We start from the raw sequence: 26988 nt of genomic DNA on the forward strand, positions 1-26988 counted from the left end.
AAAATGCCAGTGTTTTTGCCTATTTAACAATCAGTATCCTTTATTATGGGCTTCCCTGGTGACTCAGATGGTGAACAATCTGCCTGCAATGCAGGGACCCAGGTTGGATCCCTGATCCTTTATTATGGGCATCCCAGGTGGCGCTAGTGATAAAAGACTCCGCCTGCCAATGCAGGAGATGCAGCTTCAGTCGCTGGGTTGGGAAGATCCCCTAAAGAAGGAAATGGCAACTTCCTCCAGTATTCTCGCCTGAGAAATGCCATGGACAGAGGAGCTTGTGGACTACAGTCCATCGAGTCGAAAACATCTGGACACAATTGAACACACACACACATTCTGTATTATATTCACTTTCCTATCTTTGTCTTTGCCTGACGTTTATCTGCGTTTCTTCCTATTTGCCACACCCTCGCAGATGAAAAGCACAGTTTTAGAAGCCTCTATTTTATACACGAAGCCTCTCCTGGGTCCACTCCATCTTCCTTCCCGTCAGACCCTCCTCACCCCTCACCTAGGATGGCCGTGACGGTCTCCCCCTCAAGTTTCCACCTCCTGAGTCTTCTCCAGTCTATCTCCTCCACCAGTGCCAGTTAGACTTGACTTATACACAGCCCTGATTGCATTGCTCCATGCTTATAAATTCTGGGCTATGTGTGTTGCACCACAGCTTTTTTAAAAAGAAGACCTTTAAGAGATGCTCCCATGCTAACCCAATCAAATAGAAACTGATCTGAAACGTGCAGCCCGCCCGTCATCCGCAGGAGGGCTTTCAGCCTTCTCCAGCCCACTCTGTGGCACTGCCCTGTTCGTGCCCCACTGGTTTCCTTGTTGCGGGATCTACCCATCCCCTTCTCCCCTCCTTTCCAGCCTACTCCTGTCCAGTGCTCTTTCCAGCTGTCCCTTCCTGTGGGCTGCCCTTAACCCTTTTTACTCCCATCTAGATCTGTAGGTTTTATGCATCTGAATGTGCATCATGGCCTGTGTCTCATTTGGCCTTGGCTGGTGTTTGTTCTCAACAGTGAGGTCTCTGCAGGGGATTGTGGTCTGCTGTTTGTCTCTGACTCATGGTGCCAACACAGGACCGTTCAGCGAGAAGTATTAGTAACTATTCCTTGGTTCAACTAAATATTGGTATGTCCAAAGAGGAAGTATGATTAAGTGTCTGTTCAGTCACCAAGTCGTATCCAACTCTTCAGGACCTCATGGACTGCAGCTCACCAGGCTTCCCTGTCCATCACCAACTCCTGAAGCTTGCTCAAACTCATGTCCATTGAGTCGGTGATGCCATCCAACCATCTCATTCTCGGTCGTCCCCTTCTCCTCCCAGCTTCAATCTTTCCCAGCATCAAGGTCTTTTCCACTGAGTCAGTTCTTCCCATCAGGTGGCCAAACTATTGGGCATTGGAGCAGGGCCCACCCCCCCAATCCAGTGTAGCCTCATCTTATCTTGATGACATCTGCAAAGACCCGGTTTCCAGGAGATGGAACTTCAGTGTATCTTTTTAGGGGACACAACCCACAACAGCATCCTAACAGGTCTTTGCTCTGGGGGCTGATCCGGTCTGATCACCATGCTAGTATCTGTGGAGGTGCTGAGCTTTGGGGCTGTCATGCTGCGGGTGACTAAAGGTCACCATCTCGCCACCACTTCCCTCCTGTCCTAAAGTGCCCAAGCCCAGCCCCAGGCCCCTGTGGGCCCACCCATCCATCCAGCATCTGGCTGTGTGCAGGCAGAGGGTCCACGGTGCCACCTCAGCCAGCAGACATGGGGGTGCTCATGAGGACTCCACAGAGCTCATGTGCCACACTGCTGCAGAGCTCTCACAGGAAGCTTGGAAGACAGCCAGTCTGCACCTGGGCAAGCAGGATCCAGCCTCAGGCCAGCCCCTAGTTTCAGCCTTCACGAATGCATGTGTTGTCTCAGGGCCGTTCCTTTGCCTGGAGTGCACGTCCCCTGGATAAAGACACTAGCATCCTCGCTTAAGCTGAATCATAGCTCAAGTGCAATCTCAGCGGTGGCCTCCCAAATGCCCTGTCTAAAATGATATCTCCCCCCATTACCCCATCGCGTTCCTATTTGTTTTGCTTATTGCTAACTTGGTTTTTGAGCTCACCCTGAAGACATTTTGTTGTTTTTTAGTCGCTCAGCCATGTCCTTCTCTTTGCAACTGCATGGCCTATATCCCACCAGGCTCCTCTGTCCATAGGATTCTCCAGGCAAGAATACTGGAGTGGGTTGCCATGCCCTCCTCCAGGAGATCTTCCCAACCCAGAGATCAAACCTGTGTCTCCTGTATTGGCAAGTGGATTCTTTACTGCTGAGCCACATGGAAGCCCCTAAAGATGTAGCCCTTTCATCTTTCACTTACTCATTCAGTCATTAATTCACACAACAAATAATATTACTGTTCAGCATGTTGTCAGAATATACCATATAATATGCAAGCAAATGATAGTCCTCAAAGGCAAAACTCTTTCTCAGTACTGAGTCGCTACAGTCATTATTCCATAAATCCTGTATGAATGAACAAGTGAGTGAAGATTCCATGAGAAAGTTGATCTGTATAAGACTTTCATCTCAATCTTGCAGTAAAATTAAATGCACAACCTTTCCAGGGAATCTTGCCCAGGACCAAACATTGAGGAAAAGGTGTGTGAAAAATAGATAGCATCATGGCTAAAGAAATGTCATTTTTTGAAGAAGATGAGTCTTTTATTATTTTTAAAATGCTTCACGATTTTTTAAAATGCTGGTGGAGATAAAGATGATGTTCAGGAGGGAGCAAGCAATGAATGGTTTTTGATTTCTAGTGACTCCTGCATGAAGGCAGCCATGCCAGAGTGTAGTGAAATGGTTCTTACTCTACCTTGATCAGAAAGAGACCAGTGACCAAAAAGAAAGGTGGCTTCAGACCTTTATTCAAAAATGCACCATCCAGGGTTGCTTCACAGCTGTCCCCATGGCATGATAAACAGTGTCCCCAGATCAGCCCAAGCCACCAAGAAATGTCACCAGACATGTTCTGCAGAGGCTGACATACCCATTAGGCCCAGTAACTGTAGTTCCTGGAGCCAGAGTTTTAATACTTTTAGGGACTCATGCAAATGTTTGAATTTTAAAATCAGAAGAAAAAAAAAATGAACTTTTAGGGGAAAGAAAATGAGTGAATATATTATAAATAGGACTTCCTTGGTGGCTCAGCTGGTTTAGAATCCAACTGCAACACAGGAGACCTGGGCTCCATCCCTGGGTTGGGGAGATCCCCTGGAGAAGGGAAAGGCTGCCCACTCCAGTACTCTGGCCTGGAGAATTCCATGGACTGTATAGAGTCAAACATGACTGAGCGACTTTTACTTTCGGACCTAAAATACTGGTTGGATATATTTTTAGGGCTTCCCTGATGGCCCAGTGGTAAAGAATCCACTTCCAATGCAGGAGACATTGTTCGATCCCTGGGTCGGGCAGGCCAAAGTGCCCAAAGGCTCTGAAATTTAGAACACGGCCCTGTTTTCAGGTATCCTGGGGCTAAGAAAGCCTTCGAGATACATAATTCCGTGAGAAACCTGCAGTGTGCTCATGCCAGAAGAGTTAAATCCTTAGTTATCTAGAAAAGAAAAAAAAAAAACAGCTCTTCCAGGCTGGTTCCATTTTCGCAAGATGCCTAGGGTTCACAATAACATATCTTAGAAGAGAGATGAATGCCATTGCCCCATAAAATACTTTAAGCTCCGACCATCTCTGCAACAAAGCACGCAGCGTGATGCCGAGAGAAAATGACTGCCAGTGCTGGGAAAATGCGTTTTCTCAAGGTGCTGCGGCCGCTGTAATTCACACCTTTTGAAGTGGAGACAGAAGCACTGTCGGGAGGTACAGGCCTCCAGGAGAGGAGAGGTAATGATGGCATGAGAGAGGTGCCCCGCTGGGCAACTGCACGCAGCTCGCACAGTCGGAGCTGAAATGAAGGCCCCCTGAGCAAACACCGCACAGCGAAGCCCCAGTCCTTCGTTCAAAGGAAAAGGAAAATCAGCAGACCTGTAAACCCCGCCTGAGTCCCCGGAGTCACTTGATTTAGGTAAATTGGCGACAGATGCGGGCTCAGGCCTTCTTCACATCAGCTCTACCCTGGCTTCGCTTCGCGCTTGAAATAGTTTAGACCAGAGTAATCGGGAGTAACTCATAGTCCACACGGGGCTGAGGCTTCAGTTACAGTGCTACGTGTGCACTAAGTCGCTTCAGTCGCGTCCAAATCTTTGCAACCCTATGAACTGTAGCCCGCTGGGCTCCTCTGTCCGTGGGATTTCTCTAGGCAAGAATACTGGAGTGGGTTGCATTTCCTACTCCAAGGGATCTTCCCAACCCAGGGACTGAACCTGCATCTCTTAAATCACCTGTATCAGCAGGTGGGTTCTTTACCAATAGTACCACCTGGGAAAGATTGAAGGAGGGAGGAGAAGGGGACAACAGAGGATGAGATCGTTGGACGGCATCACCGACTCAATGGACATGAGTTTGAGTGAGCTCTGGGAGTTGGTGATGGAAAAGAAGCCTGGTGTGCTGCCGTCCATGGGGTCACAAAGAGTCGGACGACTGAGTGACTGAACTGAACCAGCTGGGAAGCAGTCCATGATCCAAACATCAGGTAGTAGACCTCTGCGGTTCCTTCGTCTCTGTCATAGGAGACGTGGCTTCAAGAGTGGTGGCCTCCACTGGACACACCCTAACTGATTATTGCTGCCTGGTTCAGAATGATCCATCCTGAATTTAGCACCTCTCTGGGCTTATTCTGACCACTGTACAGACAGTCTCATAAACCACCTCCTGGGCTAGAATCAGCACTCCGTCCTTTCCCTGACTCAACCCCATCACACCCCTAACTCCTAGAGTGCTCATGATTAAAATGCCCTCCTCCTGTTGCGCTGGGGTTGAGGAGGGAAGAAGGAGGGGGTCTGTGCTGTCGTTACGTGTGTCCTGTCCAACTTGATGGTGATGGTGATGGGCGGAGGGTGGCATGTCCAGCTATAGAAAGTAAGCACTTGTGTCTGCTCAACTTCTCTAGTCAGATCCAGGCCATCATTTCAGCCCCTTAGTATCACTTTGGGTCATAACCCTGTCATCTTATATAGAGACACCCCTTTCCACCAAATGCTGTGGGACACACTGATCAATATGCCATGGATGTCCTTATCCAAATGGCCAAAGCATTAATAATAAGATGTCAACCGGAAATCCTACCCCTAAAATTTTCCCTTGAAGCTAACATCAGTGCATGCTAAGTCACTTCAGTCATGTCCGACTCTTTGTGACCCCATGGACTGTAGCCCACCAGGCTCCTCTGCCCATGGGATTCTCCAGGCAAGAATACTGGAGTGGGTTGCCATTTCCTCCTCAAGGGGATCTTCCCAACCCAGGGATCAAACCCGCGTCTCTTGCATCCCCTACATTGGCAGGCGGGTTCTTTGCCACTAGCACCACCTGGGAAGCCAGTGGCACTGTGAGCAAAAGCCAACATCCACCCTTGACCAAATTTCCCCCACTATTCATCTCCTCATAAATCTATGTTTAAAATGCTACTCATATAATTGTGAGCCCACGCAGACCTGCCTCGACCATGAAAATGTCATGAGATACCTAAGAGCATGCTGAATGTTGATAGCCTCTGCCCGTGTTCCCCAACCTCGTAGGCAGTTACTCCTGAAAATAAGGGTGTTGGTTTTAGAGGAACTGCGGAGGAAAAGGCACTGGTGCGGGAATACACTCGGATACCCACAGGCCTGCCCGGCCACATCCTGACTCCAGCATCCAGGTCTGGACCCCCTAGGGGACCCCGAGGCATCCTGAGCAGTTACAGTTGTAGAGTTCAGATTTGAGTACCAATCCAGTCCAGTGTGGGGTTCAGCCTCAGAGCATTTAGGCTTCATCTTCTAGATGGCATTGCATGCATCAGGGCCCCAAGGCGTGAGTTCTTTCTTATGTTAGTTATACCACATGGTGAGCAAGTTGAGGGGACCCACCCCAGGGCTCTTTCTGGCAACAGGGCTCCGCTCTCTTCTGCATGTTCCTAACATTCTCATCACCCTGGGAACTCCACCGCCCTCCACCCCTGCCCCGGTGTCTGTTTCCTAACACTTTCCCATTTACACTGTCCTGTAATCTTAGTCCTTGAAGGATTTTCTTCTCTTGGGTAAGATGGCTGCAGTGGCCTTCTAGGGCAGGAATTAGAATACTAAGTGAGAACTAAGAAAGGAAACCACTTTTTATTTTACTGAATCACTCAATTTGACACTATCAGGAAATATAATACATTCGTTTTTCAATATTTTCCGATGCTTTTCCTAGCCTGTTTTTTTTTTTTTAATTATTTATGTGTTTATTTGACTTCACCAGGTCTTAGTTGTGGCATAAGGGATCTAGTTCCCTGACCAGGGATGGAACCCGGGCCCCCTGCATTTAGGAGCGTGGAGTCTTAGCCACTGGACCACCAGGGGAGTCCCTAGTCTGTACTTCTTTATGCAGCTCTCAATGTGTATGAGGTCAGAACCCTTCCCTCCTCTTCTGGTTGCCCCAAATTCCCCTACTCCCCATAGAGGTAGCATCAACTGACCGTGGGCTGGTCGTGGCTGGAATGCTCTTCAATGTTTGCGAGAAGAACTAAGGAAGAAACTTAGGCGCTGACACCCACTTTCCTTATAGCGTTGGCTACAGTTCAGTAGGGCTTTCCAAAGCTTAAACACAAAAGTTTTAGCCGAAGCAGGGCATACAGTTTTGTTATTTTGTACACAGGATTCTATTTGTGCTGCTAATACATGACGATGCAAAAGCAAACACAGAGGCCTTCCTGGTGGTACAAGTGGTTAAGAATCTGCCTCACCATGCAGGGGACGCTGGTTCAATCCGTGCTCAGGGAAGATTCCACATGCCGCGGAGTAACTAGGCCCATTCAACCACAACTGTGGAGCCCACGTGCCCACCCTAGAGCCTGTGCTCCATGATTAGAAGCTGGTGCCCAGACACTAGAGAGTGGCCCCCACTCAGCCACAACTAGAGAAAGCCCTCATGCAGCAATGAAGACTCAGCCAAGAATAAAATAATTTTTTTAAGCAAACATGGAATAAAACCCAATGAGTAAGAAGAAGTTCTTTCATTTCCATCTCGTGGGACTTTCAGACCATACACGTGTGTTCTGTTCTCCAGTAGCAGGTAGCTGGGCACGTAGCCTGTATTTACTGGGACTTTGAGAGGTAAAACCAGCCTGCGTCTCTAATGAACCAGAGCACCACACGCAGCTCTGTGGTTTGACTGACGGGTACGTCCACTTTTCTGAAAGGTCTTGTCACTTTCAGCAGAGCTTGTTGTTCTTTGCCTGGAAAAATCGTGCATGTCGGCAGGGCACCCCGAGGCTGCGGAAAGGGAGGGGCACCCAGCTTTCTTTCTCACGTCTGACAACCTAAAACATTCAGGGAAAAGTGGAAAACCATATTTCAGTGTGACCTCTGTGTGAAGCCAAATGTCTGTCGTTGTAGAAACAGCTAAGGGATTTTAAATGGTAAACTGAGGCATATTAAAAAATTTAAGAGTGTTTTGAGCAAAAATTGATTTGAACCAGCAGCATTTCAGTCTAGCAGATAAAAAGCACTAAGAATGTGTATAAAGTGAAAGTCTGTTTATAGGTAGAAAGGAGTGGGAACACTGAGATTATACTGGCCAAAAGACAGGTTGGTTATTTCAAAGTTACTTTCCTTTAGAGAATGCCATGGGTCAAACATTACCTAACCAGCGCTGATCGGATGATTCCTGACGGACTGGTTTAAGATTCCACTGCCGACAGAGCCGATACTGTGAAGCTTAAGTCTCAGTTTGGTGACCTGGAGCTTAGCATAATTGACTCCATGTTGGGGCTTTTGTTCTTAACAAGGATCATAGCATTCCCTTCATACTGAAATCACAGCTGTATTATATGTTTTAAATTTATTTATTTTTCATTGGAGGATAATTGCTTTACAATATAGTATTGGTTTCTGCCATAACAAGTGTATTATATTAACTAGCAGTCATAGTAAGTTTGCAGTTTTCAAGCTAGATTTTAGGAATGAGGATGACAGTTTTAACCTATATCTATGTATTTATATATACATATCTATCTATCTATATATCTACATATACATATCTACTTCTATATATACATATCTATATATATATACACATATATATACACACATACATCTATATATCTTTACATCCATATTCTTTATATATATAGACATAGATCTGTATCTCTCTATATATAGATTTGTCCCCCAAAGCTGAGGGACTGTGATCAGTTTATACAAATACAAATGTAATATTCTGCAAAAGAGTACATAGGCTACCATTTTCATATTAAGACATTTGTTACTGATGCTTCTGGAAAAAAAAAAACGTCATTTTCTCAATCCTTGGGAAAGGATTTACAAACTGAAACGTAGCACAGACGATGTAGAAGGAATCGAAGATTCTGCTTCTGCCTGCAGATTGCCGTTTGTAATTGAGTTAGCATATGTCACAGGTCAAGGGCTGTTTAAATTACACCTGCATATCTTAGTCCTGCCTTCCTTCATAAAAGAGAAAAGCATATAATAGATACAGCAAAATCTCATTAGTGTCTTTCTTTCAGGGATTAATAAAATGTCAGAGTGCATAATTTATACATCAATTATGTATATGGATTTAATTCTAGTTGTTCATCTTCTGAAAGGCAGCTGGTCCGCAAAACATCACTGATCAAAAATGTTGCCTGTAAGGACAGGAGCTAAGGCTGAAGCCAGATTCCAGCATCTCAGGGCCCTGCCTAGTGTTTATGACTTAATCATGTTGGAATTGAGGAATGAGGTTTATTTGGTTTGGTGTTGCTTTTTTAGATTAACGCTTTTGACTTTTTTGGTTGGGGTTTGGGGGGGATCTTTTTGTTTCGGTTGCTTCCTACTTGTTTATTCTAGGAATAATCAATTCTGAGACCCATTCAGGCTCCCGTTATTACAGCTATGGCCAAATGGGAAGCTTGCGGACACCCTCATACCACACCAGCTGCACTCTCACCAGCTACATTCTACACTTTGACCTGGTGAAACCCAGGTTCTGAGCACTAACCCGAGGGTCCCCTCCCCACTAGGGTGGCTGCCAGCCCCGCAGGACCTGCCCATGTTTTCAAGTCTACACCAGATGACTGCTCACCAACTTCATCCCAGCGTGATTTTCCAAGGATTATTTACATCTTCAGCCTAGCAGCGATTTCAAGCCCACTTCCTACTCATTTCATTAGGTCCCATATAGCCGTGCTCTAAAGGGTTTATGTAACACTGGATATTCTCCTTTAGCTGAAGAGTCAGTTTAAGAGCCACACAATAGTATTTTCAGAGACCAGTGCGTTCTTAGTGAGATGGACAGATTTCCAGGTAATAGTACTTCTGGAAATAAATATATAGTGATCTACTGGATCTAAATTCACTACTTCCCCTTCCTTTTTCAAAGCCACGTTCCATAGCCCTTGAGGCTGATGAACTCTGGCCCGCAGTGAACCTTGCTGTGCCTAAATTTCCAGAGTGCTCGGCACTTCCGGCACAAGCAAACTGCATGATGGACATTTAAGGTTCAGTTCCGGTGTGGTCAGCAAGCAGTCATCGGCGGATTGCTTCTCGCCAGGTGTAGACTGTCTGTGGGACACAGGGACTGAATGAGCGACGTTAGCTCTCACGGAAACTGTAAATCCAGTAGAGGCACAAATTCAGGTTTCTGGCGGTAAGGGTAGGGAATGAGCACGCCTGGGCCAAGTGGTTAGAGCCAGGAGCCGGATCTGAGGGGGAGTCAGATGAAGATAAAAAGGGCGGGGGGACCACGGTGTTCTAAGTGATGGAGAATCACAGCTATCAGGGAGGAAGGTGGAATTCCATCTGAAGGGAACAGAGGCCACTAACACCGAGAATCAAGGGTTGGAGGACCAATGGTATAATTTTCGCCATTTCCGGTTACATATTTTCCATTTCCGTTTACCTACATTACTGTTATTAATACTTTTCTTTAAATGGACTTACCATTTTTTACTTAGTGAAAGTGAAAGTCGCTCAGTCGAGTCCGACTCTTTGCGACCCCACGGACTATACAGTCCATGGAATTCTCCAGGCCAGGATACTGGAGTGGGTAGCCTTTCTCTTCCCTAGGGGATCTTCCCAATCCAGGGATCGAACCCACGTCTCCCACATTGCAGGTGGATTCTTTACCAGCTGAGCCACAAGGGAAGCCCAAGAATACTCGATGGGTAGCCTATCCCTTCTCCAGCAGATCTTCCGGAGCCAGGAATTGAACCTGGGTCTCCTGCATTGCAGGCGGATTCTTAACCATCTGAGTATCTGGGAAGCTTAAATCTGTGCTAAAAGGACTTCCCAGTTGGCACTAGTGTTAAAGAGCCCAGCTGCCAATGCAGGAGACATAAGAGACATAGGTTTAATCCCTGGATTGGGAAGATCGCCTGGAGGGATCATGGCAACCCATCCCAGTATTCTTACCTGGAGAATGCCATGGACAGAGGAGCATGGGAGGCTATAGCCCACAGCATTCCAAAGAGTCAGACATGACTGAAGCAACTTGGCACGCATGCTAAAAGGAAAATGTTTATAATTTCCTTTGGAAATTTTGCAATGTGGTCATGAAATGAAATACCCGTAGTGCTTGCTATGTGAAGTTCTATACTCCTGCCTCCAGAAGTGTCCAGATCCATTCTTTCTTTGTTAAAAAGGGAACATAGCAGGTATGGGTGGCAGAAAATACAGTCTAGTCCCAACCAGTGCCAACCTAAGACCCTATCTTTGCAGGATGGAAAGAAAATTGAGAGGAATTTAAGTTTGTCACCCTGAGATTGGATGTTATTTAACATCCAGTCTGTGAGTAACGTAAAACCATCTCCAGTGCCGTCAGTGGGACATATTCCTCCCGAGAGTTGAGGGCAGGACTAGAGGAGGGACGATGCTTTGGGCGATGGTACCTTCGGTCTCTGCAGAGCAAAGGGGAGGTCTGCCATCCCGTTCTGATCCCCCAAATTCTAAAAGGCTGACCCCCTCAGCCCCTGGCACAGTGAGGGGCACACAGCAGAGCCTTAGCAAAAATCTTGAGTCAGGTCTCATCAGCCTTCTAAGATCCCTTGGCTCTGTTTCATAAAAAGTAAGACATTAAGTTAATGGTGATATTTCATGTTTCATAATATCACATCCCCCAAGAAAGGAGTTTTGATAGAAAATCCTAAAAAGTGTAAAACCCAACAAAAATCAGCCAGTGAATAGATCCCATGGGATATTCAAGAAGCCTATATAGATGCGTTTTGAATCATCTTAAAGGGAAATAAGAAATGTCTTTGTGAGTCGGATCAGAATGCGTGTCCCGTCTCTGAGGAGGCTCCCGGGTGCCCTCCAGGTCCTCGCACAGTCGGGTCCTCGACCAGTCTGGCTTCCTTCTCCCCGCATTTCTTGCTCCTCAAGTGCCCTTTCCTCTTCTCATTTCTCAAACACCCCTGCCTGTCACTCAGTATTCAGCAACCGGGTAAGAAAGAGCCTGGAGAGCATGCTAATGCCTTGCGGTGTAATTGCTGCACCCTCCTTAAAAGTATTGTCAAGAGCATTTCATTTTAAGGTTTCACCCGGAATTGCATCAGTATTTTTAATGGGCTATTTTCTATAACCCATATCACCATGAGTACAAGACGTTAAAGTACTAACGACAGCTTGAGAACTTAATTTCAGGAGTGACTGCATTTCTGAAATTTGCATGCTTTGAGCAGGTTTTCCCCCAGATTAGCCCTGAGCCAAGACATCTCCACACAGAAGGTAGCTTCTTACAGTAAATCGTATTTAATATTTGGTTTCACTAGAACCCCAGTGCAATGAGTTTCACAGATTAGCGTAATTTAGTTTTAATGAGCTCAAAGGCACTAAAGTGATAGTGTTACTGTCATTTCTTAGATGTCCTTAAGTAGTATAGGTTTTTATCCCAGATAAGTGTTTACAGAACTTGCTGGTGCTTTAACCGATGCTGGAAAGGCTCTGCATCGGTTCACAGCATTTTGAAAAGTCTTTATTATTGCCCCACTCATTACTGAAACAATGGTCTTAAAGGAGTCTCTAATAGCCATTTAAATTTTTTTTAAATGAAACCTCACTGTGCCATTCTTATGAAGAGTCCCTCAATAGAAATGCCCCAAATCCAAATGAATATAAAACTCCACAATATAGTCTGTTTTTCAGAGAGAAATTGAGAATATGAAATGTGTGACTTCTCTGCTTTTTTGTATGAAGCATAAATGTTCATTCATTGACAAAACCTTAATTTCTCCAAACCTTAGTTTCCCCATCTGTGTTGTTGTTGCTCAGTTGTGGCCAACTCTTTGCGACCCCATGGACTGTGGCATGCCAGGCCTCCCTGTCTGTCACTAACTCCCGGAGCTTGCTCAAACTCATGTCCATCAAGTCGGTGATGCCATCCAACCATCTCATCCTCTGCCACCCTTTTCTCCTCCTGCCTTCAATCTTTCCCAGCATCAGGGTCTTTTTCAATGAGTCAGTTCTTCACATCAGGTGTCCAAAGTATTGGAGTTTCAGCTTCATCATCAGTCCTTCCAATGAATATTCAGGATGGATTTCCTTTAGGACTGATTTCTTTAGGATGGACTGGCTTGATCTCCTTGCTGTCCAAGGAACTCTCAAGAGTCTCCTCCAAAACCACAGTTTGAAACCATCCCATCTGTGAAATGGGGATAATCCTGTTTGGCTCACAGGGTTGTTAGAAAACAGTGGAATACTGCATAAAAAGTACTAAACAGGGACTTCCCCGGTGGTCCAGTGGCTAAGACTCCGTGCTCCTACGGCAGTGGGCCTGGGGTTCGATCCCTGGTCAGGGGACTAGATCCCACATGCCACAACTAGAGATCCCTTGTGCCGCAACTGAGACCTGCTGTAGCCAAATAAACAATTTTTTAAAGTACTCAACACAGTACCTCACACATGTACCAATTTTGGTTTATAGTGGAAGCTCTTAATGTCATTATCACGTGGTCCAGAGTTGGAACCATCTGGCCCTGAAGAGACAAGAGCATCCGTTGCACTCATGGCCCCCAGGGGGAACAGGTCTCAGCCAAGGGTCTTCAGAAGCACATCCAGACACTGTCCAGGTTTGAAAGTATTGGTTCTGCTTTCCTGGGCATCAGAGCCCTTGTCTTTGTGACCCAGCCACCTTTTAGGAAAAGAACAACAGTTGAAACCCTGGGGGGTTTCCCCAATAGAGAGAAAGCACAGACGGGGAAAAGCTAAAGCAGAGCCTGGCCCCTAGAGCCCTTGCCTCCCTCTGTTCCCCTGGTTCCTGGTCGTCATCAGAACCCCTGCCTTGGGCTCCCCTCTGGCCATCTGCCTTGTGACACTTACCCCTCTTTTGAAGTCAGAAGGAAACAGGGGAGGACAGCTCTTTAAGAAGTGGGGACCACATGGTAAATTGGGAACCGTCAGGCATATACAGCTGTGAGACCACTCATTTTCTGCAGTATGATCAGAAGCTTGCCCTTTCTAAAAAAAAAAAATATATATATATATATTTTTTTTTTTTTACATATATATATTTGACTGCACGGCTCTAGTTCTGGCATGTGGGTATCTTCTCTGACCAGGGATCGATCCCGGGCTCCCTGCCTTGGGAGGGAGGAATCTTAGGCACTGGCCCACCAGGAGTCCCAAGCCTGCCCATCTTAAAGTTTAGGAAACTGTGTCAAGGACCATGTGAAAGGTGGCCAGGACCAGAAGTGTCTTACCCACCTCGCTAGCAGAGGAAACAAATCCAAAATGGAGTCTCTATAGATTCTTCAGTGGCTGAGCAAAGGATGCTGGTGAAGAACGGGCACTTTATCCACAGCGTAGCTCTGCCTGGGCCCTACTTCAAGGAGAAGAACCCTTGTCTTTGCCCAGGGTGTTTGCAGACCTGCTCAGAGCAATGACTATGCTCCCCTAGAATTATCTTTCTAATCTAATATCTAATGTGGTTCCCACCACAATCCCCTGCAGCTTAAATATCATTGAGTTTCTTACTGAAATACAAGCATCTTAACACGATCGTCAAGGTCTTTCCCAATCTGGCCTTGAGCTCTGACCTCAGATGAGGCCCCCAGGTCCCAGAACCAAAACCTCACAAAAGACTCAACCTGGAGTTCTCTTTCCATTCATTCTCGAAACCTAGTTCTACAAAAGATAACAAGCATTCACCAATGCTTGTGGAGAAGTTGGTGGGAATGGGGGTTGTTTAGTCACTATGAAAAATAGTGCAGAGGTTTCTCAAAAAGTTAAACATAGAACTACCATGGGATCCAACAATTCTGCTTTCGGGTATGTTCACTAAAGAACTGAAATCAAGACCTTACAGGTATCTGCACTCCCATGTTCAGAGCAGCACTATTCACAACAGCCAAGGCCTGGAAGCAACCTAAATGTCCATTGACAGAGGAATGGATAAAGAAAATAAAGTAGACAGTGAAGTATTATTCAGCCTTATAAAAGAAGGAAATCCTGCCATTTGCTACAACATGGATCAACTTGGAGGATGTTACGCCAAGTGAAATAAACTAGACACAGAAGAATAAATACTGCATGATTCCACTTACATAAGACACCTGAAATAGCCAGTCATAGAAGCCAAGAGTGGAGTCATGGTTTCCAGGGGCTGGGGTGGGGAGTTGGATCAGGAGATGTTGGTCAAAGGTGCATACTTTCACTTATGCAAGAAGGAGAGTGCCTGTAAGTTTAACAAGACTGTACTGTATACATAAACATTTGTTAAGAGGGTAGATTTTATGTTAAGTGTCCTTATCACCAAAAACAAAAACCAAAAAAACCCTAGTTGCAGTGTTACTCCTCCTGAAGTGCTTTCCAGAACCCCATGCAGGCCTGCCTCCCTCGTTTACCATGTGTGTGCTCAGTCGCTCAGACGTGTCCAACTCTTTGTAACCCCAGGGACTGCAGCCCACCAGGCTCCTCTGTCCATCAGATTTCCCAGGCAAGATACTGGAGTGGGTGCCGTATCCTCCTCCAGGGGATAGACTTTAATCATTTCACCAAGCACAAGGTTTGCTCAGAACATTGTAGAGGTTGAAGCCTGGGGCTCTGCCTGGCCTCAGCAGGGGGTAGATCTTAAGCCTCATTATCTCACACAGTACACAGGGACAGCAATGCTCCCTCCTCCAAGGGTATTTCTAGGAATTAAATGTCCGATTTGCATGGGACGTTGAGCACATTTTAAGGGTTCAACAAATACTGACTCTTGTTACTGGACAGCTTGTGTTCACAAGTCGAGTTAGTGGGTTGAATGCTTCTTCCCCAGCGAGGCTGTGGGCTACCCAGGGTGCGTGCGTGCATGCTAAGTTGCTCAGTCGTGTCCAACTCTGTGCGACCCCATGGACTGTAGCCCACCAGGCTCCTCTGTCCACGGGATTCCCCAGGCAAAAATACTGGAGTGGGTTGCCATGCCCTCCTCCACCTCCCAGGTGGCGCTAGTGGTAAAGAACCCACCTGCCAATACAAGAGATGTAAGAGACGTGGGTTCGATCCCTGGGTAGGGAAGATCCCCCGGAGGAGGGCTGCTCAGGGTGAATCCTTGGATTTGTCTACCTTCCTGCTTCTGCTCCACACGGCCAGTACCTGTGATGAAGTGAGTGGAATGGAACTGACTTGAAGTCCCACAAGATGGCAGGAGCCACCAGTCCCAGAATCTTCCTTGTGGAGCGCTACTCCAAAGCTGGACAGGCCAAAGTGACCCTCCTTTAATTGGCAGGAAGCAGCTGATGGAGCTGAGGTCGTTCCCAGCTTCCTGCCACCATTGGCTATTTATTCTGGTGCCACCACCATGGATGAAGCCAGAGAAATAGCAGGGAGCTGAGCTCCTCCTCCCTACCCTGGGATCAGAGTCCTTGCAGGTCTCCTTGATGTGAGGATGCTCCAGGAGAAGGCAGATCACTGAAGGGAAGATGTGAGTGTTCATCACTCACTCAGTTGTGTCCAACTCTTTGCGACCCCATGGACTGTAGCCCGCCAGGCTCCTCTGTCCATAGCATTCTCCAGGCAAAAATACTGGAATGGGTTGCCATTCCCTTCTGCAGGGGATCCTCCCAAGCCAGGAATCAAACCCAGGTCCCCTGCATCGCAGGCAGATTCTTTACCATCTGAGCCAATGTGGAGGGAGGGGGCGGAAACCAAATACTGGAAATGTCTGCCTGGAAGGCAAGTTGGTGAACGTAGAACAAGGGATTCTGACAATAGATGAGGAGATGAAGAATGGATCGCCGCGTAGCCTGCAAGCCTTGAGGAAAAGGCAAGGGAGGAAGAAGGCAGGTGTCGGTGGGACCAGAGCCTCTTCCTGGTCATCAGAGGAACCCTCAGGACACATCCTGATGGCAGGATTTTTGTACACAGTGGCGGCTGCACTCTGCCTCTCCATCTTAAATGGAATGTGCTTTAGCTCAGAGTCACAGACTGAAATTTGCAGCAGAAGAAAAATATGGAGAATCATTAATTAAAATTTCTTTATGTACTTGTCTAAGTGAGACCCTATGAGCATCCCCAGAATTACTGTCTTCATCATCGTCGCCCCTGTTGTCATCTCTTGTACTAATCGAAATTTACATGGGACTAGTGCAGGTCAGTCAATACACTGATTTTTTAATGTGATGAATAATCAATACATTCATTTCTTGTGCCCTCAAGGTCTGAAAGCTCCCTTCACCACTGACTTATTCTTTAATTAATGGAGGAGTAAATTTTTTTACAAGACTATTTCACCTGTATGCATTCCCCCATTAGAAACATCACCGGCTCTGAACCCAGCTTTTTAAAGAAGTATCTAACTCCTGTTTTCCAAAGTCTTTATTTTCCACAGTTCAAGTGGAAGGGTGAATAGCTCATACCACATCCTTGTATTTAAAAGGTCAGCATCATCTTAGCATAGTCTCCCACCTGAATACAAGCTCTGTGCTCTTCTCTGGAGAGCTGGTTGCCCACCCCCTGGATTTGCAGCCCTGCATTATCATTGCCCATAGTTTAGCTGTGGGCCTCAGACCTTAACCATATCAGGATCACCTGGAGGGCGTGCTGACATACAAAGGGCCGGGCCCCACCCCCTGCAGCTCTAACACCTTCCCAGGTGATGCTAATGGTGCTGGTCCAGGAACCACACTAATAAGAACCATGGAGTAGGAGGGTCTAGGACTCCTTCAACCCTCATTCTGCTTGGTAGGTTCTAGAATCCAGGGCCATGGTCAAGAAGACACTTGCTTTTGCTTAACTGGTATGATGTGTGTGTGTGTGTATGAGTGCTTAGTCGCTCAGTCATGTCCGACTCTTTGCGACCCCAAGGACTGTAGCCGGCCAGGCTCCTCTGTCCATGGAATTCTCCAGGCAAGAATACTGGAGTGGGTTGCTATTCCCTTCTCCAGGGGATCTCTCTGACCCAGTATCAAACCTGCGTCTCCTGCATTGCAGGCAGATTCTTTACCATCTGAGCCACCAGGGAAGCCCGTGTGATTTATTTTTATTTATTTGTTTATTTGGCTACACCAGGTTTTAGTTGTGGCATGTGGGATCTAGTTCCCTGACTAGGGGTTGAACCGGAGCCCCCTGCATTGAGTGCAGAGTCTTAGCCACTGGACCACCAGTGAAGTCCCAGTGTGTGTTTATATTAATTCACACAGTAATTTGGAAATGCCCCCACCCAGACTCACCCCTGATTTGAATGTTAGTGTAGGAGAAGAGGCTGAACTTACAGGTTTAGGGGAGGTGATGATTCTTAAATGCATTTGTATGTTTGTAATTGAATTAGGAAACTTTCCTGACTCCCAAAACACCCTTCCCACACTAGCTGGGATTCTGGAAGCCTCAGAATTCCCAGAGGACTGGATTCTAAAGAAAGAAAATGCCTGATTATAGGCTGTGTGTGTGTGTGTTAGTCGCTCAGTCGTGTCGGTCCTGCAACCCCAGGGACTATAGCTCGCCAAGCTCTGTCCATGGGATTCTCCAGGCAGGAACACTAGAGTGGGTTACTATTCCCTTCTCCAGGATTATAGGCTGTAGGAATCATTTTTTTTTTTTTTTTTTTTTAAGAATTCTAAAGAATAAAATAAGAGGCACAAAAGGAAACCTTAATCTACCAGGAGGTCTGGGAAGTTATATGAGAGTCACTGGAGCATCAGAAAAGAGGTGAAAAGTCAGTCAGAGCCAAGTGAGTGTTGTTAGTTTCAGCAACATCTCAAGTAGCTGGAAGGTAATTAGGAATGTATTTTATTTTAGCAAATATAGTCTTACTCTTCTTACCACGTTCTCCAATGACAGAGAAGGTCCTTTTAAAGTGAAGTCTTCAGCCCTAAAGCCTTATCCAGTCATTAATGTTTCATCTGAAAGAACATAGTATCTTAAACTGAAAGCCAAGAGCAAGATTTGGACACAAATGTTCAAAGACGAGAGTATACTACAGCTCTGATCTAGTGAGTGTACATGATCTTTACTTTCTCTTTCTTTCTCTTTTAGAAACAGGGAAGATTGACCAAGAGATCCACACGTACAACACCCCAGGATTCACCGGCTGCCTCTCCAGAGTCCAGTTCAACCAAATCGCCCCTCTCAAGGCGGCCTTGAGGCAGACCAACGCCTCAGCTCACGTGCACATCCAGGGCGAGCTGGTGGAATCCAACTGCGGGGCCTCCCCGCTCACCCTGTCTCCCATGTCGTCCGCCACCGACCCCTGGCACTTGGACCACCTGGATTCGGGTAAAGTCCAAAGCCCTGTCTTGGGTAGAATGCTTTATTTCTTAAGCCTCAGTTTTCTCTTCTGTAAAATGGGGATTAATAACAGAACATTGCTGGTGACATAGTTGGGGGATTAAGGAAGTGAAGGAAGGTATGAACAGAGTGCTTAGCACTTCCAAGGCTCAAAACGTACCACCGTATTCTTGCTCCAGGCCAGAAGTAAATAAGTTGAAGGGAAGGAATATTGTATTATTGACTCTTCTGCATTTAAGTGAAATAATGAGATGCCCAAATGGATGTCTTCAACATGACTGTCAGATGATCTGATCAAATCAGTTCCTTGCTTCTGCCTTTGTGATTCGGCTGCCATGCAGCCCCGCCATCCATGTTCTAATATTAAAAGATTACCTGAAACTGTCAGATTCCTCTCCCAACAGTGTATTTATACACACAACCCTGTAGCCTTCCAGGCTTTAGGGGTGCACGTAGGCTGAGAAAGCTCAGTGGATTTTTACCACTTCTGCAGGTAATAATACTGGTCATTTGAAAGCATAGCACTAAAATGAAGGGATGCAGTGGTCAGCTGCAAAATTAATTGGATGCGAATTCAGTGACCACATGACCCTGAGTGATGAGGAGCCCGTGGGTCCCCCTCCTTGCCCTACCCAGATGGTCGGGCTGCTTGAGTAAGTGCTCCAAGTCTCTGCTTTTTCACTCTAAGGTATGAAGTGGGCGAGATCTCTGAGACACCTCCAGACCTACTGATGAGTCTCCAAAATGATGACTGACTTTGCTGATGCCCAAGACAGGAAGGGGTGAGGCAGGGCGGGAGGCCTGGGGTCTGATACCATCACTGCCTCTGCCCAGCGGGTTTCTTAACCTTGTTCCTCAGTCTCCCCACGTCTGAAATGAAGACCTAACTTAGAGAATTCCTTGCAAGATGATGGATTTAAAACACTTGGCAGAGCAAGCCATTGACACGGAGCAAACCAGACAGAAGTTTAGCTGCAATAACACTAACAGAGTGGTTGCTATTATTATATTAGATACAACTTGCTATGATGTGTGAACATCCAGTCAAGGCTCTCTAGTCCTCCCCGACCCTAACTCCTGATTTGTAACAGTGCATCATGGAAACATTGTTGTGTTTGATTCCTTATACATATTCCACCCCCAGCCACGGTTATTTATCAGCTTCCAGGAATCTCTTGTCATCATGAATTCTTGCCAGGATTTGCCTGCTAAGCGTTGTGAAGCTTCGAAAAGAAGCCAGAATTGCCCCATTGTCAGAATAGACAGACTAAACAGTCCTCTTTGTTCCTCACACGTGGGTTCCAATACCATGGAGAGGGTGCTGTGTGCCGGGAGTACTTAAAAAGAATTCCCTTCTACGAGTATTGTTAGGATGACACTGCGGCTGGCTTTTCCTCGTGGGCTGGCTTGAACAAAGGGAAGCAGTCCTGGTGCTGAAAGAAGAAAAGTAGTGAAGATATGAGATGGGACAAGGCCTTGTCAGGGCTGCAGAGGAGAGACTTCTCAGATTCTTCCAAATGCCCGGGTTGGTGGAGACAAGGCCTACGCTTTGAAATAGGCAGGTTCCTAATGCTGTTACAGCTTCTCACTGCTTGAGACCATCAGCATGTGTGTGTGTTCTTGGTCGGCTGCCAAGAAATCAGTTTCTATAAGCCTCTAGACGCTCCTTTGGTCCAACAGGAGTTCGTATTCATTCTTGCCTTAATTAGCAAATTATTTGCTTGATGGTCTGTGAGATCAGTTGTAAAGGCCAAAGTTTGAGTTGTTTGTTTTTCGTGTTTATTTATTTGGCGGCACACGGGATCTTTAGTTGTCGTGTGTGGGAACTAGTTCCCTGACCAGGGATCGAACCAGGGCCCCCTGCATTGGGAATGCAGTCTTAGCCACTGGGCCACCAGGGAAGTCCCAAGTTCATTTATTTTTTAAAAAATCGTGCTTTATATATGACACTTTCATTCTTCTGATTGATGTAGTAATGTGTATAGGGAACATTTCAATGTTCAAATTAGAAGTCTATTACCCAGGTATTACAGTGGCCTGACCTATGTAACACAAGGTCCATTTGCAGAAATTTTCTGTTTGTACTTGGGCAGAAAGTTCTTACCTGGTGTTTACCATTTGCTGTATCAGTCTCATCATCATAGTTTATTCCATAATTGGAATTCCAGGTTAATTTCTATAATGGGTAAATGCTTATAAAGAAATGTGTGTCTCCGTCTCATAAACTTTATTAAGAGAACAGAAAACCACTTATGAGATATGACAGAGGCTTGTTTAGATGAATTTTTTTTTTTTTCTTTTAGGTGAGTGGGAAAAAGAGAATGGGGGTTGGGGGCTGGACGAGGGTGCAGAGAAAGAAATAGATATAAGGGAAGATTATTTAATATCAGACTCCAGAGCCTTAGTGTCTAGGAGGACAAACTTTTCCTCTACACATGTCTTCATAGAGAAACAGAAGGTGGGGGAGACCTCTGGGAAGAACAAATGGGCTTCTAAAGGAAAGACAGGAGATAAGAAAGTTTGTGATGTTTGTTCATGCCGGCATGAATGGTCTTTGTCCTTTTCAAGGCCATAAAACACCCCCTGGAAAGGGTGATTTCGGGTAGCGTTGCTCTTGGCCTCTTTCCTGGGACTTAAAAGCTCCCAGAAAAGGAGATTTATGGTCTCATTCTATTTGTAGTTGGATATGGGAAGTTCCCAAAAGATTTCTTACTGCATCTGTCAAATCCCAAATATCCTTGGCTTAAAATAATCTTCATACCAACTCTGGGGTTCTTGGTTAGGTCCTCACATCAGCAATTGCAGCCTAGTTCTTGTGAGCCTAAATTCATCACTCTGAATTCTGATTCCGGGGTTTTGCTTTTCTGGATAATCTTTTTTATATGACTCAGAAGACTCACTATCAGATATTCAGAAACAAACAACAGTGTATACACAAAGATGCCGTTTCTAGCTGTAAATCATGTTACTTGAGGCTGTACAGGTACAGGATGGGAAGAGCTCCTTAGTCCTGGTTTGATTAGAGGACATTTGGAAGGAGATCTGTGTGATCTGGTGCCTTGAAAAGTGTGGTCCTCACCAGCGGTGTGAGTATCACCTGGAAGCCTGTTAGAAATGCAGAGCCCAGGCCCTTCCCCAGACCCACTGAATCGGCACCTACGTTTTAGCCAGATTCCCCCATGACTCATGTGCACAACAGAGTCAAAAGCGCTCACCTCTGTCTCAAATGCATTTTCACATCACCTGGGGAGCTCTTAAAACCCCTGATTTCCAGGCCACACCCCTGACCAATTAAATCAGATACTTTAGGGGTAAGATACAGATGGCCAGAGATGTAAAACCTCCCCCAGGTGATTCTAATGTGTAGCAAGATGGAGAATCACTCCATCACTAAATAAGAGAGCTTAATAATCGCCCCGCCTTGGCAAACCCTTCAAAGTGAGGTTACCAAAAGGAAAGAACAGTGAATACCCAGAAACAAGTTTATGAAAAACAGTGAAGCCCTTCAGTGGTGAAATCCCAAACTGAAAGGCTATGGCAGTGAGCTTGCCAAAGATTGGGCTTCTCTAACCATTTCACAAGAAAGCTCATGGGGACTGAGTTTTTATCGGTACTTGAGGAAAACTAGTCTGCCTACTGGTAACTGGAAAAACACACTTGGAACAAACAAACAAGAAATCCACAGTGTGGGGTCAGAGTCAAGGCCTCCCATGAAAATGCATCTTTATAGAAGGATCTTCAATTGGAGGAAGATGCCAAATTATTATTCAGTTTTTTTAAATCAGTTGCAAGCTTAATTTGGAAGGATATCAGGGGGAGAAATGCTGCTTTAAAATGAAGTACGCACATTTATTTTAAAATAAAGCATGCCCCTTGCTGCAAGATAGGGTGTCTGTGTCTTTAGTATTAAAGAGAACTTCATGATCAACGGGGGCTTCCCTGGTGGCTCAGATGGTAAAGAATCTGCCTGCAATGCAGGAGACCTGAGTTCGATCCCTGGGTTGGGAAGATTCCCTGGAAAAAAGGAATGGTAACCCACTCCAGTATTCTTGCCTGGAGAACTCCATGGACAAAACCTGGTGAGCTAGAGTCCATGAGGCCACAAAGAGCTGGACGGGACTGAGCAACTAACACAACCCCGTGAACAACCAAGGGCTCTCCACTTCATGCCACACTGGAGTATTTGCTTTGCAGAAACCTGGAAACTAGAATTCCAGACATCCATCCTTTGGTCTCACGTTCTTTCTGCTCCCTTGTATTTCTTTCTTATGTCTTAGATGATATCAAATGATAAAGGCAAAGAATGGATTCCAAGGTATGCTGGCTTCACATAATAAGATTCTTGTTCTCTCTGGAACACTACTGACTGAGCTACTCATTGCCTCTCTCGCGCCTGGTAGGCTCTGTCACTGTTTTTTAAAGGAGGAATATGCACGGTTGGTCAGGCTGTGCACTGCACAACTGCAAAGGATGCCATTTGCATCGTAGCCTGTGGCTCCTGGAGCAGTGCTACATGTTGGCCTTCATAGGGGCTCACCAGATCATTTTGGGAAGAAAGTGGGTATATCATCACGTGGCATAATATACAGTTATTTCCTTTTCATCTCTTTTTCAGTCCTTCTAATTTTGTTAAAGAGAGAGTCTCTATTTGGTTCTGGCATGCCTTTAACAGCTCTCTCGCCCACGCTATTCACCCTTTAATAAAGAACAGGCTTCTGTTTAGAGCCTTGACAGGCCGTAGAAGTACTCAGTAGGGTTATAAAGCTTTATCACTGCATTTGTTTAAATAAGAAATCAGGTCAATTTAATGAGAATAAGTAAATAATAATTAGGTTTCACATGTATATGACAAAAAACATGATTCCCATGTGCATGGAGTTTGGCAAGCACTGGGTGGAATGTCAGGATAATCATAAACACAAGGCCTGGAGCTGTGAGAGTGCTTTTTTTTTTACAAGGGGGAAATGGTAAAATTATGTTGATTTCTTAAACCAATTCCATTATATTAGAAACGACCAGTCAGTTCTTTTTCTGCCTAATTTTTTCCGCCTTTGGATAATAGGTACGGCCTGTTTCTAAACCACAGCATTCTGGTCCTTTCAGTTACAAGGCAGAAAACTCAACCCCTGACCCTGAGTTCTGGTTCACTTACAGGTTGCAGAACCCCAGACAGTAGCTGTGATTCACCTCTCAGAACCCTGGGCTCTGTTTTTTCCTCTTTGTCAGATTCTTGCCTGGAGAACCCAGGAACAGAAGAGCTTGGTGGGCTGCCATCTGTGGGGTCACACGGAGTCGGACACGACTGAAATGACTTAGCAGCAGCAGCAGCAGATTCAGGGAAGCTTATTTCCTTGGAATGGCAAGAATTTGCCAGCAGTAAGATGACTACAGATGGCAATGCATGTCTGTAAAATATAAAAACAAAACAAACAGAAAAAATAATCTGATGCCACAAATTTCTGCACTAAGGAACAACTCCAAACTGTGTACCAGCTGTCTTATGAGGCACTGGTAGTAAGTCTTAGGGTGGTTGTTTTTTTTTTTTAAATCACATTCATGATATTGAATCAGAATACATAGACCAAAGGCCACATCGTAGGTTATTATTTAAATAGTATTAAGACTGGCAAGGCACTTTAAGGTGTCGTTTCATTTCCCTAGGAATCTTCTCATACGTTGCTGTCGTTCAGTCGCTAAGTCGTGTCCAACTCTGCAACCCCATGGGCTGCAGCATGCCAGGCTCCTCTGTCCTCCACTGTCTCCTGGAGTTTGCTCAGATTCATGTCCATTGTGTCGATGATGCCTTCCAACCATTTCATCCTCTGCCACCCGCTTCTTCTGCCCTCAGTCTTTCCCCGCATCATAATTACAAGCTGGTAGTGGTTTTCTTTACCACTTGCAAGCACTTAAAATAATCTTTCCAGCTCTTATGTTTATATCTTAATTATTTCTAAGCAGATCCCTTTTTTCCTCCTGATGCTAAGATCACATGATTAATTTGTTTAATCTCTGATACCTAATTTCTTGTTATCTTTTGTGTCTTTTGTTCTCTTCAGTGACCGACACAGACATTTATTCAAGTCCAAAAAACAATTATCATCTCTTCTGATGTGTGCTTTTCCTGCAAATGATCCACATTCTGCTTTTCCGTAGAGCACCAAGCACATTTATATAGCTCGTCAAATAAAATATTAGTTACAGATTTTTTTGATCTAATGGTTATTTAAGTTCCCATCTTTTATTTCCATATGAATAGCTTTATACATGTTAGTTTGCCGAGTCAAGGGATGTATTTTTAATTTTGATTGTATTACAAATCACCCTCCAGTGACGGAATACCTCCAATCCAATAAGATATGAATGTCTTTTTCCCTACACCCTCATCAACACAGCACATCATAATCTTCTAAATCTTGCTACACTGTATTGGAAAAGTGGTTTTGTTGTCTTAATTTGGGTTTCATTAATCATGAGTGAGATTAAATATCTTTGTTCATAAGTCACTTGTGTGTATTTTTCCCTGAACTGCCTGTTGATATTCCTTGACCAAAGAATTATTTGTATATTCATATTGTTTCCCGTTGGTCTGTTGGTCATTTATTGACTCATAAGGATTTTTATATATTAGGTAAATTGACATTTTACTACATGTTCCAATGGTTTCCCAGTTTGATATCTACTTTTTAAATTTATGAGTTTTTCCCTCCATGTAAAAAAAAAACCTCTAAATTTTATCTGATGAAAGATGAAGTGTTTCCTGGCTTTAGGGTTTTATATAATGCCTTCTCCATTTAGAAATGTTTTAAAAATTATTCCTTTTTTTTTTCTAATAATTCTAGATTTCATCCTTTAACTATACATACTTACTGCATTTGAAATTTATTTGGGTGGTAAGAATACGCTAGGAACCCAGCTTCATTTTTCTCTGCTCATCCCCTGGCCAGTCAGTAGTTCCAGCACTATTGGTTGGGGCATCATCAACCAATTTTCCCCCATCTTTATTATATTCAAATTTTCCCTTTATATTTAAATCTGCTTCTGGCCTCTCTGATCTGTTGCACTAATCTGACTCTTCTTGAGATAGTAGCAAGCTGTGGTCATGATTGAGCTTTTATAATAACATTTAATTTCTCATAGAGCTAATTTCCCTTTGACTGTCCTTTTTTCAGAATGTTCCTGTCCTTGAACATTGCTTTTCCCAAGTGATTTTAGTGTTCCAATCATTTTACTGGCATTACCTAGAGATTTTATGGGGACTGAATTTTATGTGTAAGTTAATTGCAGAGTAATGGACACCTACACAAATAATGTTTTCCTGTTCAGCAACGGAATGTCTTTCCACTTAACATGTGTCTTCCTTTTACATTATACAAAATTCCTATGAAGACAGCCTGATAAGTTAATTTCTAACTAGTTCCTCTGTTTTGGCAAAGTGCAAACTCCAAAAGTTATTTGAAAAAAAAAGACAGCTAATTTAGCACCTGATTATATCAGCAAACTCCTTCACTGCAAACCTAATGAGCGTTTAATTGAATATAATTGGGAAAAGGTGTGTGCCCCCCAGGACCAAAAACCTGAGCGGGCTGTCTTAGTTTTCTGCCCAAGTATAGACACATCTTATATGCACATACCTTTAGGATTTTTATATGTAGATGATACCTTGAGGATTCCTGTTTTGATAAGTGTCTCACTGGGGCTAGGTGTTAAATAGTATCTGATGCCACCGGAGAAGGCAATGGCACCCCACTCCAGTACTGTTGCCCGGAAAATCCCATGGATGGAGGAGCCTGGTAGGCTGCAGTCCATGGGGTCGCTAAGAGTCTGACACGACTGAGCGACTTCACTTTCACTTTCCACTTTCATGCATTGGAGAAGGAAATGGCAACCCACTCCAGTGTTCTTGCCTGGAGAATCCCAGGGACGAGGGAGCCTGGTGGGCTGCAGTCCATGGGGTCACACAGAGTCGGACACGACTGAAGCGACTTAGCAGCAGCAGCAGCAGCAATGCCACCTCGACATCTTTTAGAGATAACCATGCACTTTTTCTTCTGTTGATAGATTTCGAAACAGTGAGCCATGCTTTTATTCCTAGCGTTAACCCCCTTTAGTCATAGTGAAGCATTCTCTCAAGGTATAACTAAAGTCATTTTACTAAAACATTTTTCT

At 45.0% G+C, this 26988-nt stretch overlaps 1 protein-coding gene across 1 annotated transcript in view; it reads left to right on the forward strand.

Moving 5' to 3' along the window:
- Nucleotides 1-26988, forward strand: part of CNTNAP2 (contactin associated protein 2) — a 2330533-nt gene that overhangs the window by 2274783 nt on the left and 28762 nt on the right. Inside the window, exon 22 of the mRNA XM_070369076.1 lies at nt 18571-18810. Within this exon, the coding sequence (XP_070225177.1) occupies nt 18571-18810 (240 nt within the window). The remainder of the gene's footprint in view (nt 1-18570; nt 18811-26988) is intronic.

Source organism: Bos mutus, chromosome 4 (genome assembly GCF_027580195.1).
Source record: "Bos mutus isolate GX-2022 chromosome 4, NWIPB_WYAK_1.1, whole genome shotgun sequence".
NCBI lineage: Eukaryota > Metazoa > Chordata > Mammalia > Artiodactyla > Bovidae > Bos > Bos mutus.